Genomic DNA, 14,123 nt, shown 5'->3' on the forward strand with positions numbered 1-14,123 from the left:
AAACAAATTAATAACTCGTCCTCTGCTGTGTCCTCCAATGAAGGCACTCGAAATAATTAAATGCCTGGATGAATAAGGACCATTAAAGCATGATCATGTTGACTTTTCGCAGTGAAGGGGAAAAAACATAAGAATAGAATAGATGAGTATATCCCTTTATTGTCATTGTACATGCACAACGAAATTGTAGGTGCTCCACACCACAACTGCGCCGGAATAAAAAAGAAAAGAAAAGAAGAAGCTAGAACTTTAACTAATGAAAATAATGAAATATTTAAATGCAGTGAAGTGTCAATAAAAATGAATGAAATTGGTTTCATAGGAGCGTTTTGGGTGGTAAGGTTTCATTCAACAAAGCTGTGCACTTAAATAAACCCTCTAAAAGTTTACTGTCTCTTTAAGAAACGAAACAGTAAAAGATTGGCCTTACCCAACATATATATATATATATTTTATTGATTGATTCTTAAATAAAATCGGGTTAATGTAACTATAAATGCAATATGTTTTTAATGCTAGTAAATGACAAAAAAAATCCCTTTAAAAAATATTAACGCCTAGTTGGCTGAAAAAAAATGTACTTCCGGGACACGTCAGCCGAGTGTTTGCGCTTGCGCATTCAGCGGCGGAGAGGTCCTCTACTGTGGTGACTGGAAATATTTTCATACACCATGGAGACTTTATACAGTATACCTTTTGCTGTGCTTGAATGTCCAAACATAAAACTGAAGAAACCGTCATGGCTGCACATGCCGTCGGCCATGACTGTCTATGCGATCGTTATTGTGTCCTACTTTCTCATCACTGGAGGTAAATGCTAAGCTAACGTAAAAGCCTGAAGGCTAGCTAGATAATTCTGTGTTGCATTTGATGTTATCAGTGTAGTATTTAATGCCAATACTCAGTTACGTGCTTTTGTTGCGTTGTTAGATTTGCGGGGTTTTGTTGCGCTTGTAAACCAGCGTGTAATACATCACAAAATAATATAAGAGAATAGAGGGCTAACAAACTAGCCTACCTTAAACTAACTGAATATCTGTAGTTTACTTTGTCTTTATCTTGCTGTAGTTGTTGTTGATCACTGATGTTATGGTGATTATCACCTCTCTGTTCAGTCAGCGCTCTCACTGCTCAGACTTTACCTTAAACTTAATTAATTATGAATTCAACCTTCTTTTTTTCTTCCTCCATTCACTGCACAGGTATCATCTACGACGTCATCGTAGAGCCACCGAGTGTGGGTTCAATGACTGATGAGCATGGACACCAGAGACCGGTTGCCTTCTTGGCCTACAGGTGCGTGTAAGATTTTTGGAATTAAAACACAGTCTAAAGATTTGAAGCTGAATCCTATTGATGTGTTTTCCAGAGTAAACGGTCAGTACATTATGGAAGGACTAGCATCCAGCTTCCTGTTCACAATGGGAGGCCTGGGCTTTATAATCCTGGACCGCTCCAATGCACCCAACATTCCCAAACTCAACCGCTTCCTGCTGCTTTTCATTGGATTTGTCAGCGTGCTTCTCAGCTTCTTCATGGCCCGAGTGTTCATGCGCATGAAGCTGCCGTAAGTCGAAGCTCGAATCTATCGAATCCAGACCCACGTGTCAAATACTTGTTGTCCAATCTGAGCTTACAAAGTTGTCTAAAGGGGAGACTGAGTCGTTGATTGTACTTCTTTGTAGCTGTTGTCTAATTTGTGCTAATTTGTCTTTTCAGGGGATATCTCATGGGCTAGACTTGCAATAAGCAAATTCAAATGAAGAGGATATTAATTATGTGGAAAACTTACATGCAGTTCTGTTTAATTGTGGATACAGCCAACCCTTCATCGACAACCATTAAGGACTGAAAGCACTGACCTTGCTCAAGAAATTAGACCAAACTACACTGACACACTGGTTTTGTCTTTGTTTTGTAACGTCCTTTCCCACTTTCTCTTAACCTCCTATGAAGCTGGTGGAGCAGAAGGTCTTTAGCAGCTTAAATTCAACACTCTGCCACCTGAACTTGTCGTGCAGGCACAGCATCATTAATGATTTTGCCATGTTGATAAAGCCAACATGTTCTGAGGAGTAGGAGAAATGAACCTAGAGAAGGAAGAAGGGAGAGGAAGCTGCCAAACATTGATGGGACAAAATCACCAATTTCTAATTAGGACTTGCACTGTGTGAACCACTTACATGGGTGCCTGAGTGATATTACAGATGTACGTTTTTCTATAGAAAACTATGAACCTTGAAAGCCTTGAACCTGTCACAGTTGCATTTTTGTACAAGATGGTGAAATAAACTGTCCTTTTCACACCTTCTCATGGTTGTTATGTGCTGTTGAAGTAGGTTTAATAGGACAAAGCATTGTTTAAAATCACATTCATCCAGATTCTGAATTTCTTTGATTTGATTTCTGCTTAATGTAAATGATTAAATAGAAAATTAATGCTCAGAATTTTTGAGAAGATTGTTAAACTCAAGTTTACATCAGCAGCCAAACAATGTGGCGTCTTTGCATATGCAGTGTTCAGGAGATATGACGCATTTCATTTTCCCTCCAGAAGATGGCATCACAGGATCATCAGGTAATGGTGTTTCCTGGACTTACGTTTGTGTATATTTAGAAGGGACAAAGCATATTAATTAACATGAGTGCTTAAATTTGTCATCTAAATTTTCCAGATTTAGCCATACATGTTAATTTTCATCTGCAGTCAATGGAGTAGGACAGAGGTAGTAACAAGACAGTCATACAAGAAACATCTGAGCATTTGCACATTCCTGTATTTATAGCAAACAAATACAAACATTTTTGTTTGGTTTGGAATTATGCCTTTAAAAGCCGATGTGCCGCACGGTTCTGCAGACATGTTTTTAGATATTTTGGCCCTGTACTGCTATGGTAATGAGCTTTCTCCAGGAGGAAGGAACAGAGTGATCATCCCTACTTGTAAATAATGATCATTCTGGTCTACAGCTGTCTCACATTGAGAAAAACGGGGCAAGGCTTTAGTAAAGATGACTTAAGCCACCAATAGCAGTGCTTTGCTTAAAATGTAAGTGACTATGGAGAGGAAAGTAGGCTTACCAGCCGCATTAAAATTGCACTGAAATGAAGATGTGCCAAAGTAGCACTCCTCCGTCCTTTTCTTAACAAATGTTGCAGTGGATCATTTTCCTTTTATTTACAAGCTGGTATATTAGATAGCACCTTTCTCTGTAATCATCTCATCCTTGTCACATTATGGAAGAAGTCCTGGGACTTAGACAACTCCTGAGCCTGAGAGTAAATCTATTACCTTTTATGAACAACATGTATTTTCCATCTTCACAACAGTGAACTTTCTATAGGAGAGGTTACTTTCACCTTTAAGGAAGATGAGGATATTGGTAATTGCAGACTTTTTAGCAGGGACATTGTTTTTTTTGAGGCTCAGTAAAATAAAGATACTTTGCAGACATATACACAGTACATCAGCGTTTTTACTTTCATGTTTTCTGTATCTGAGTGAGGGCTGCTCACACACTGGCCTGGGTTAGAAATCCCTTTTTATAGCAACCAAGTACTACATACGGTATTTTATTCATTTACAGTTCAGTTACTTCTCTGTAAAAACATGTAATGGCCTTTGCAAGGCCGTATTTTTAATGCTAAAGGCACACAAAGATATTGATGCATATTTTCAGATCTACATGTTTAGATTGATCCATTTATGATTCCCTGATATCGTGAATAAGGCTCTTGTACCCTGCTAACTCACATAATAAGGTACATTTTTATGCAGCTAAAAAACATGCTACACATGCTATTACGCAAATATTAAAAAAATACCTGAGAAGTCAATCTAATTGATATGCAGCATATTATCAATATAAAAACATTTATCATCAAATTACGGCCCTTTAACTCTAGAGATGTGCCACCTGTGTTCTTGTGTTTGTTCACAGGCGGCTTTATGTCCTGAGGCGTTTGCTTTGTTTGGTTTGTTGAGGAGACCCTTGACGGCTTCCTTTGCTGTGTAGCACGCCACTGTGCCCGTTTTCATCAGTCAGCAGCTTCACATAAAAATTGTAAAGAAATAAAGTCAAAATGAAAACCGGTGACAGCAAAATCATGAACACTTTCATTAAAAAAAAACTTTTTGATAATCAGCAAAGTCAAACTTACTTTCCTTTTATTGCTTTCATTTTCTACAGTCAGTGCGTTGTTCAGCTTCAGGTCCAATGCTTCCTCCAGTTCTGGAAACAAACATAATAAAACACACTGTATGATTAAGAGTTTGCTTACACACCTTGACCCTTCTAGTAGTACACAAGCCACAAAGTGGGGAAAAAGGAAATACCTGTGAGAATGACATCAATTTTCTCCACGACCAGCTCAGCATCTTCTGTAGTGAAGCACATTGGGGGCTTGAACTTGAGCACGTTGCGATGAGGTCCGTCAGCACTGAGAAGGATGTGCTGTTCCTTTAGCCTGGGAGAAGTTATCAACCTTTTAGCACTCTGTTGCTGTTGAATGCACATATTCTCACTTAAAGCAGTAGAATAGAAATCAAGTGAAAACAAAAGTGAACTGTTTATTCATACATCTTCTTAACCACTTCTCCAGCTTAGGGTTGTTTGAGGGGGATCACCAGACAGACAGAGAACCACACACAACTTATTGAGCATGTCTCTGGACTACGGAAAGAAGCCAAACCAGCTGGAGTGAAACCAAACAAGGCACAGGGAAAAGATGCACAGTCCACACAGAAACGCTGCAGCTAAGCATCAGATTTGAACCCAGAACCTTTTTGCTGTGAGGCAGCAGTGCTAACCGCTCCACTCCACTGCCCAAAGATGAATCAGTGAGTGAAAGCAACAACAAAAAGTTGCAAACAGAACACAAACCTGGCTGACAAACTTCCAACTCACACCGCTGACACACCTCCAATAATGTACACTTTATAGGTCTCTAAAACGGGAATGCAATCTCTCCGCATGCTGATGCACTGACGCACTGACACCTTGAGGTGCCGTGTGACAGGAGTAGCATTATTTGATGTCCATGTATGATTGCAACCCCAGTCACGTGAAAGCCAAGTTTGCGTGTTAATGAGGCCTTACACGCTTGTGTCTCATTAATAAACGCAGCTTTCAAGCTGACAGGAAGAACAAAATAGTCCTCGTGGAGCTCAGTGCCGTTTGTGTGAACTCAGATTGTTACAGTGGTTTATTATGCAGTGCTTTCACACATGGGTACATTGTGTAAAGGATTATTCATTAAGAGAGCCAGAGGAGGAGGAGGAGGTGATAATAAACTGTTACTGTCACTTATACATGTAAGCAATGCAGGTTTTATTATCGCTCTTTATTTTTAATTCTTACTTAGGTTCATAAGTCTTGTTTTGTTGTGTGATATACTGTATGATTGGACTGCAGAAGCATAACCACTGAAAACCATCCTCAGTACAGAATAATATAAGCAGTCTGTTTGATTATATAATATGGTATTGCTGATTACTCACATACTTTAATCTGAGTAATCCCGTCTGGACTACTGTAATTCACTTTATGTGGGGGTCAGTCAGTGGTTGGTCTTACGTCTGCAGCTGCACGACTGTTAACAGGAACTCGTAAAAGAGAGAATATGACCTCTGTGCTGGCCTCACTGCACTGGCTGCCTGTGTCTTTCACAGTTCATTTTTTGTGAAACCATTTGTTTTTAAATGGTTTCACGATCTTGCCCCGCCTTACCTCTCTGAGCTTCTTCATCCCTAAACACCCTGTTGGTCTCTTAGGTCAGCTGACCAGCTGCTCCTGGCAGCACTGAGACCTAGGACAGCTGGTCCCCAACCTTTTTTGCGCCACAGACCGGTTTATGTCTGACAATATTTTCACCGACCAGCCTTTAAGGTGTTGTGGATAAATACGACAAAATAAAACCAGTGCCAGTACCAAAAAAAAGAAGATTTGCTAATAGCACACGGGACAAGACCCAGGGAAACAAAGTTAATGATAAAAACGATAAAGAAAATAACAATAACACCATTGAAAACCATAAATTTCACACCAGTGCCTCAACTCTCACAGCCCGGTACTGGTGCATGTCTCCAGGGTTGAGAGGCCCCTTAACTTAAACACCACTTAAAACCCATTTTTATTCTTTGGCTTTAGGTAAAACTTAGTTTCTCTTGTAATTAAATTAATTATTAACAAACTAATGAATTGTTTTACTTTTTTTAATTTGGCTTTTATTTATATCTTATTTTATTATTTAGTTCCAATGTACAGCACTTTGTGTCAGCTGTGGTTGTTTTAAAGTCCTATATAAATAAAGATTATGATCATGATGATGAGTTTCCACATTTAAACTTACCTATATATGACTTCCTGTGCCTCTGCTGTGGCAGGAGTGAGCTTCAGCCTGTCCCTGACGAGCTCCACGCCTACAAAGAGACCACGACCCCTGCAGGATGTGACACCATCAGGGTTTGTAAGGTATTAATTTTGCATGTATTGTTTTTATTTCTAAATAATTTTCAGAGCAACACTTCCCTGTGAAGTCACTAGGTTGCACGTTCAGCCAGGATTTATAGGAACACAGCATAGTGTGGTGTTAAAGACTGCTAAAGGATTAGTTCTAAAGTACGCGGACAGCTTATCTGATGTTGCACTGTGTCACATGCTGTGTAAGCGCACCTGATATCTCCGATCAGCAGGTGCTTCTCTTTCTGCTTCTCCAGCAGACTGGTGAGGTATTGCCCCACACGCAGTGCGTTGCCCTGCAGATCCTCTTTCTCAATCACGTCTAGGACGGCCAGACCGATGGCACACGACACTGGATTACCACCAAACTGAGGCCACAGATAAGCAACACACAGAGGAAAGATGACACCGAGATCAAGTTCACATTTCCCATCAATCTGAAAATCTGCTACACCCTACTCTCCATAAATGTTTCATACAGTATGTTAAACACACACCTGTCTAGATAGCACATGAGCAGTGATTTTTTTTTTTTTTAATGTATGTCTGGTAACAAAAGAGAAACTCATTTTCTGATGAAAATACATCCTAGTTTTGTTTTTTTTCATGGGAAATAATTACAAATCAAGACTCAATGAGAAAAACAGGCTAGCTTGAATGCAGCATATTTCCACAACATGGGAAAAACAGATGTGTGGATGTGCTTGGAAGCTCTGGACAAAAACACGGAAGATGAGGACAGGTCAGCAGCAATTCTGGTGAACTTGGGAGGGAAAGCAAATATCATGTAATGCAATCTTTTTGTGCTTTTATGTTAAAACATGTATGCAACTTTTTAAATAGCTTTCATTTATTATCACTTGCACAGCTGTTCATGATCCTACATAAGGCTCTTACTGTATTGAAGTACTCCATCCCAGATGACATGAAGGCCTCTGCCACCTCTTTGGTCGTGACCACACATGACATGGGGTGGCCGTTGCCAATGGGTTTTCCCATCGTGACAATGTCGGGCACAAAGTCCTCTCCCTGAAGCTGGAAGGCCCAGAAGTGGGAGCCTACTCTCCCAAAGCCCACTTGGACTTCATCTGCGATAAAAACGCCCCCCGCTTCACGGACGTGCCTGTAGAGGGGCAGAGTAATCAGCGTGGGCAGGGGTAGACTCAGGTTGTCAGGAGTGTGATTTCTTGGGTACATACTGTGCCACTTGCTGGAAGTAACCCACAGGGGGAATGACCTGCCCACCACAGCTCTGCAGTGACTCAGCTATAAAAGCAGCAATCTGCACAAGAGAACAAACATATCCAGATAAAGCCAGACGGATAAACAGAAAACAAGTGGAGGTATCCTGTCATCTTTGACCCTGAGCTCTTCCCTTTACAGTTGGCTGTTCAAAACAAGAGAGAGGAGGTAGTTACAGGTCCATGTGGACAAAAATGAACAACTCTTAACAGTCTGCTGAGAATCATTCTTAGTCATCTGCTGTGTCCTTGCTTAGTGTCATGGTCCTGTAATCACACTATAGCATTTGAATACTGGCTCTATAACAATGCACAGCTTTCACGCTTTTCCTGGGATTGCTAGCTTCTTCTCATTAACTGTACCTTGCCTCCTTTCTTGTAAGCTTTGTTTATTATATCTTTGACTTCATCTGCATACGCGGTGGCAGGATCAGAGTGGTCTGCTCTGTGTTTCCCTCTGTACACATCTGGACTGGAAGCCTGCAAGAGACAAGAAATGGTTAAATATTACAAAGGTATTCACAAATCAAACTGGATTCTTAATGGGTTTTAAGTAAACCTAACATGTGGCTGAATTACGTATTATATTAAAAAAATGTTTAGATAAAAGTGGATAAGCAGCTCTTTATGTGAGTGAAGGAATACTGTTTATATCTATATATGAATTTATTTTTATTTTATTTTTCTGTGTTGCATTTTATACATTGCCTCGGTCAGCTGCACATGGAGATCAGTGTTATTCAGATCGCTGGAGAACTCATTTCCTACTAAACCAAGTGATTTGTTCCTTTCCTTCTTTTTCATCTGGAGTTTTAGCTGAAATATGAGGGAAACCTCATTCCACAATTCCCAGAATGCACCACAGCAGCACACAGTACAGCCCTTAAATTCATTGTGGTACTTTAGGTGTAATTTATCCCTAAAGTTCTCATTAAATGATGAAAAAGACATAATTTTGTATTATTTACTATGTTTAATGTATTTATTTTTTTTAACCGAAAATCTTGAAACAAATTCTAGTTTCAGAAACTGTAAATTATTTCACGATTTTAGGTCACAGTGCACTGGATGTCTTGTTGTAAAAGTAAAAAAAACCCATTTTTGAGCTTTAATTTTCCAAACAGAAACTCCAAAAGACCCTCAAAAAAGGAAAAGACCACAATAATCTAACAGTCTGGAGATAAAATTACCTCTTTGTGGGGATTTTAATCTTTCTCCTGAGTACCATTGTAGGATTTTTGGTTAATAATCTCCTTTTTTTGTTTGCCATTCTTCTCACTGTCTGTGTTCCTCAACATATGCCTCTGACAGCAAGCAGCTCTCTTTCAGAGCCACTTACATTACACCCTGTTGAATCTGCAGAAAAAGACCCCTTTCATTCTATTTCTCTGTCTCATTCTGTGTCTCTTTTATCTACACATATGCACACGCATGCATGGTGCACACTCAGTAGGCTGCCAAAGCCCAGCGGAGCAAGTTGAGTTATGGTGTTTTAATAGTGTGCACGCAGGCAGCCGGGGAGAGAAAAAACACTCACCACATGGACAAATTGATTCTGCTCAGTATCTGACAGCTGGTGGAACTTATATGGACTGATGTCAATGAGCGATGAGACGTGGCCATGGTACGCACTGCAAACAAAGAAAACTGTGGGCCAAAGCAGTAAATTCTATTAAAACACTGACACATGAAGACCCAGCTCCTTTCGCCACACGGCGCTACAAACCACTAACTAGTAAGACTTTTACCAGCTCATTATCACTGTTGTTTTCATTCGCCAGGTTTTTTTCTGTAGAATGACTGGTTGACGGCAGCACTTACTTTTCCAAAGTGATGATATCTCTGTGGCCTGTGTATTGCCGTGCTAGTCGGAGAGCCAGGTCGTTGGCTTCGGAGCTGAAGTTCAAACAGGCAAGGGTTACTTTGAGTTACTCAGTCACCACAAAATACACAGGTGAAACCGCTGATATCACTTGAACGTCAGAGGGAGTTTGCTGTTTCAGTTCCCACCGTGAGGCCATGCAAGGCTAATTGTAAAAACTTAGTGGGGCTTCTTTACCTCTCTATGAAATCACATGAAGACATTTTTACTAATTCAAGGGTCTTTGCCCCATTTGTCTGTTATTTTAAAGGCTTGGTGCCTCTGGTTTTATTAAACTTTTTGTTGCTAATGCACAACCAAGTCCTGCAGTGGTACTTCTGAGTAAAAAAAAATCATAAAATATGTATGTGGGGTAATCAAGTTAGTTTTTAACTGTTGCAAATCTGCAACGCCTGCCTTGAGAGGGTTAAAGAGCTCTCCACTCCTAAACTAAGGAAGACAAACCATAAATTCAGAAATGTCTTCAGTGGACACAGGTGTACTTTTGTACTACTGCACACACCTTAATAAGGCCTGTGTTATGCCAGATTTATATCAGGTAAGCTTTCTCGAAGCATTTATATCCCCATCGTAGTGATAAATACTGTCTGAGGGTATATGGATTACTATCTACAATCTTATTGCCCCGGAGCAGATAATTCTTCTCCTGAACTGGGGCAAAGGGTGTAAATAGGGCACCCGGAACCTTTTTATTTTCTCGACTTTCAGTCAGCTGTTAAGCAGACTAACAATAGTCTGCTTAATGTAGCGTACACATCAGAAATCTAGACAAACAACAGGTTATGAAACCGTGCAATCTGATCCTCAGCATTTGGGGTATTCCTCCACTCATACAGGCGTCTATATTCCTTGAATGCTGACAGGACCGTATGATTGCACTGCAGTCTTTTTTACAGAGTTTTGAGCTTCTCTGTAATTTGAGGACACAGCAGGACTTTTATGGCTCATGTTCACACCAGGCATAATCATCAAAGTAAATTTAGGTCTCCCATCATCTGCCTCCTCAATCCACACCCAAGTAAAAAAACACACCTGGCTTATCTTCCATCATGCTGCCTTTTGTTGTTTAGTGAAAACATGTAAACGTACCCGGAGTTGACAAAGTAGCAAACAGCCAGCTTGTCAGGCAGCGTGGCCTGCAGCCTCTGGGCATACAGGACAAGGTTGTCGTGCAGGAAGCGCGAGTTAGTGTTGAGTAGTTCCATTTGCTGAGCTCCTGCCTTCACAACATCAGGATGACAGTGGCCCACTGAGAAAAGGAAGATTGAATTAGAGTTCCTGGTTATAGGTCTATATGTAATAATAAACTTGCTTTGCTGTTTTGGTGTGACACCATCACAGGGATAAAAAGTGGTACTTCAGCGCTGGCTGCTTTCTTTCAGTGTACTTTGTGTATATATACCAGTGCATGTGTGTTTACCATGAGCCACATTGTTGATGCAGTCCAGGTAGCGCTGTCCTTTCTCATCATACATATACTGGCCTTTGGCTCGCACAATCTTGATTGGGTCATGGCTGAAAAAAATCTTACAAGATGGCCTGCAGCAGAGAAAAAACAGAATAGTGACATGTGTAGAAAGCGTGCTGGGGCAGCTGTAGGTTTTCATGTTGTGATAAAAAGATTATGAGTCATGGACACAACAGTGAAATTCCTAAGAGACACACAAAGGAACTACTACTCATTCCAGTTATTGTATATTGTATTATATTAATGTATGTAATATACATATTAAAAGTCAAATAGTAGGATACATTTAAACACCCACAAATATATACAATAGCTAAAATGTCACAGATATTCTCGAAATTAAACTTTTTAATTGTTTTTCTAGTATCTTACACTTTTTGACCACTGCCACATTAATTTGGAATCCTGCTTTTGTCAAATGAGAGCAATTATCTCACCCAATATATTTTTTCCTCAGGTCTATAGTCTCCTTTTTCTCAAACCTCTCAGCGGACATCTTGATGTAGTCCAGCTGGACGAAGCTCGACGAACATCTGCTCGAGCCGACAGAGCCCCGCTTTATACACGCGCGCGCGCAAGTGCACTACTGTACCGCAGCTGGCGCGGCGCTCGCGCTGCAGAGCTGTATGGAAACTGAAAGTGGTCAAAAATGCTCAAACTTCGCAAGCTAGCCTACACTTTCACGGGTAAAAGTTTCAAGCATTAAAAACACACACACAATAACACACACACACACACACACACACACACACACACACACACACACACACACAATCTGTAAACAACATACCGTCTTGAAAGCCTCAGGCTGAGCCGTTTCTGCAAAGACCAGGATGAAAACAACACACCTGTTTTTACTTCTTTTGAATTGAGAAATAATACCTTCAAATACATGGAGAAAAATATACTCATGGACAATTCTGAATGTGCATACATAAAATAATATAGACAAACAAATTTTTTTAAATGCACTAGAGGTAAGGTGTCAGTTTCAGTATGAGAATGAGTCAAATGTTTAATTTATTTAAACAATTGAATCATTGAATAAATCACTGGCTAAAAACATGTTGTGCATGTGTACCTGTATAAACTTACTGAGGGAACTAAATGATAATGTTGTAAATTCGGACATGCACAATATAGCAGTCAGCACTGTTCAGCTTGTTTGTAACATTCAGGTAGGACACCAGTAAATTGTTTATTTGCTTGGAACAAGACTGCAAAATGACCACACATGTAACCTTAATGTTCATCCACTTCAATTAAACTTTTATGCAGTTGCTCTATGTGGATCCATGGTTCATGTTGTTTACGCCAAATTCTGGCCCAACTATCCCAATGTCATCAAAGAAATCAAGACTCATCTGACCAAGTGATGTTTTTCCAGTCAACCTTGACAACCATCGGTTATGGAGACAAGTTCCCCATCACCTGGAATGGACGTCTGCTGGCTGCAACCTTCACTCTGATTGGAGTTTCATTCTTTCCTTCTTGTCAAGGCTTCACTCCATTGGCTGCCTGTATATCTTAGAGTTCATTTTAAAATTCTCATGTTTGTGTTTAAATGTTTAAATGGTCTTGCCCCAACTTACCTCTCTGAGCTTCTGCATCCTTACTCACCCCCCAGGTCTCTCAGGTCAGCTGAAAAGCTGCTCATGGAGGTACCCAGGTCCAAGAGAAAGCTCAGAGGGGACAGGGCCTTCTCTATTGCTGCTCCTAATCTGTGGAACAATCTTTCCCAGCACATTAGAGAGGCCCCTTCACTGTCCACTTTTAAAACACGTCTTAAAACTCATTTTTACTCTTTGGCTTATGACACAGTCTGACCCTGATTTTATTGTTTTAATCTAATGTGCTGATTTTATTGTTTTAAATGTGTTTTTTTATATATATATATGTTTTACTTATCTTCTATTATTATTACTATTTTTCTCATTTTTTTTTAACATGCTCAATGTATCATGTTTGGCATGTCAAGTGTACAGCACTTTGTGTTCAGTTGGTGGCTGATCTGAAAGCGCTATATAAATAAATTGCTTGCTTGCAGTATTCTGTTGTTCAATATTGGTGAGCTTGTATGAATTGTAGCCTCAGTTTCCTTTTTGTAGCTAAAAGGACTTACACAAGATGTGGTCTTCTGCTGCTGCGCCCCATCTGCTTCAAGATTTGACTGGTTGTGCGTTCAGAGATGCTCTTCTGCAAACATCAGTTGTAACCACTGATTATTTGAGTTACTGTTGCCTGTTGTTCTCCTCTGACGTCTGGCATCAACGAGTCATTTTCACCCAGAGAACTTCCACCACTGATATTTAGACCATTCTCTGTAAACCCTAGTGATGGTTGTGTGGGAAATCCCAGAAGATCAGCAGTCTCTCAAATACCTAGACAGCCTTTCTCGTACCAACAACCATGCCACTTAAAAAACACCTTTCTTCCCTTTTCATTTGAATCTTGACCATGTCTACTTAATATATCTTGTAGTTTGTCGTTGTTAGCGAAGGTAGAATAGCTACTGACATAGACATGCATGTTAGGTTAATAGGTGATTCTAAAGTGGCCGTGGATGTAAATTTGACTGTGAATGACTGTCACTCTGTATTAATCATGTGATAGACTGGCAATATGTCCGGGATCTACACCATGTCTTGTACTATATGACTATATACATAGTACAAGACATATGTGGATATATATGGGATAACCTACAGCCCCCTGCAACCCTGAACTGGTCAACCAGTAAAGAAAAAAAAGGATGAAAATGTTTAACAGGTAACTGGAAACAACAAATAAAAGTCCACCATTTAGTGTATTTGAAAGACTGTGTTTATTTGGCTCCAACAGTACAGTCATATGTAATGTCAACTTGAAATATAGTGAATGAACACAAGGCTCTTCAAAGAAATCTCAACCAAGTGGGCAAAAAAACACAAGAAATACCAATGCAGAGCAGAAACTGAACATTTACCACAACCCCCCAAAATTATAATCGTAACTCCAATAAGTCACAGAATGAAGTTTTCTTAAAATTTTTGCTACAGTCTGCATTTATGTGGCAACAGAATTACGTCAGC

At 39.9% G+C, this 14,123-nt stretch overlaps 2 protein-coding genes across 2 annotated transcripts; one reads left to right on the top strand and one right to left on the bottom strand.

Annotated features, from left to right (window-relative positions):
• The first annotated feature begins 597 nt into the window (after positions 1-597).
• Positions 598-2,310, top strand: ostc (oligosaccharyltransferase complex subunit). The gene is made up of 4 exons (XM_005927679.3): positions 598-810; positions 1,203-1,296; positions 1,370-1,567; positions 1,720-2,310. The coding sequence occupies exons 1-4, from the start codon at positions 672-674 to the stop codon at positions 1,736-1,738; spliced, it is 450 nt and encodes a 149-aa protein (XP_005927741.1). The 5' UTR covers positions 598-671; the 3' UTR covers positions 1,739-2,310.
• Positions 2,311-2,374: 64 nt separating this feature from the next.
• On the bottom strand, positions 2,375-11,620 carry etnppl (ethanolamine-phosphate phospho-lyase). Its single transcript, XM_005927678.2, has 13 exons — positions 11,490-11,620; positions 11,005-11,123; positions 10,674-10,833; positions 9,524-9,598; positions 9,240-9,333; positions 8,066-8,182; positions 7,661-7,743; positions 7,359-7,584; positions 6,675-6,829; positions 6,352-6,441; positions 4,337-4,467; positions 4,162-4,232; positions 2,375-4,049 (listed from the first exon to the last, which is right to left on the bottom strand). The coding sequence occupies exons 1-13, from the start codon at positions 11,546-11,548 to the stop codon at positions 3,948-3,950; spliced, it is 1,482 nt and encodes a 493-aa protein (XP_005927740.1). The 5' UTR covers positions 11,549-11,620; the 3' UTR covers positions 2,375-3,947.
• Between the last annotated feature and the right edge of the window lie 2,503 nt (positions 11,621-14,123).

This window comes from Haplochromis burtoni, unplaced genomic scaffold (genome assembly GCF_018398535.1).
Source record: "Haplochromis burtoni strain Fernald_Lab_line unplaced genomic scaffold, NCSU_Asbu1 Contig_102, whole genome shotgun sequence".
In the NCBI taxonomy this organism is placed as follows: Eukaryota; Metazoa; Chordata; class Actinopteri; order Cichliformes; family Cichlidae; genus Haplochromis; species Haplochromis burtoni.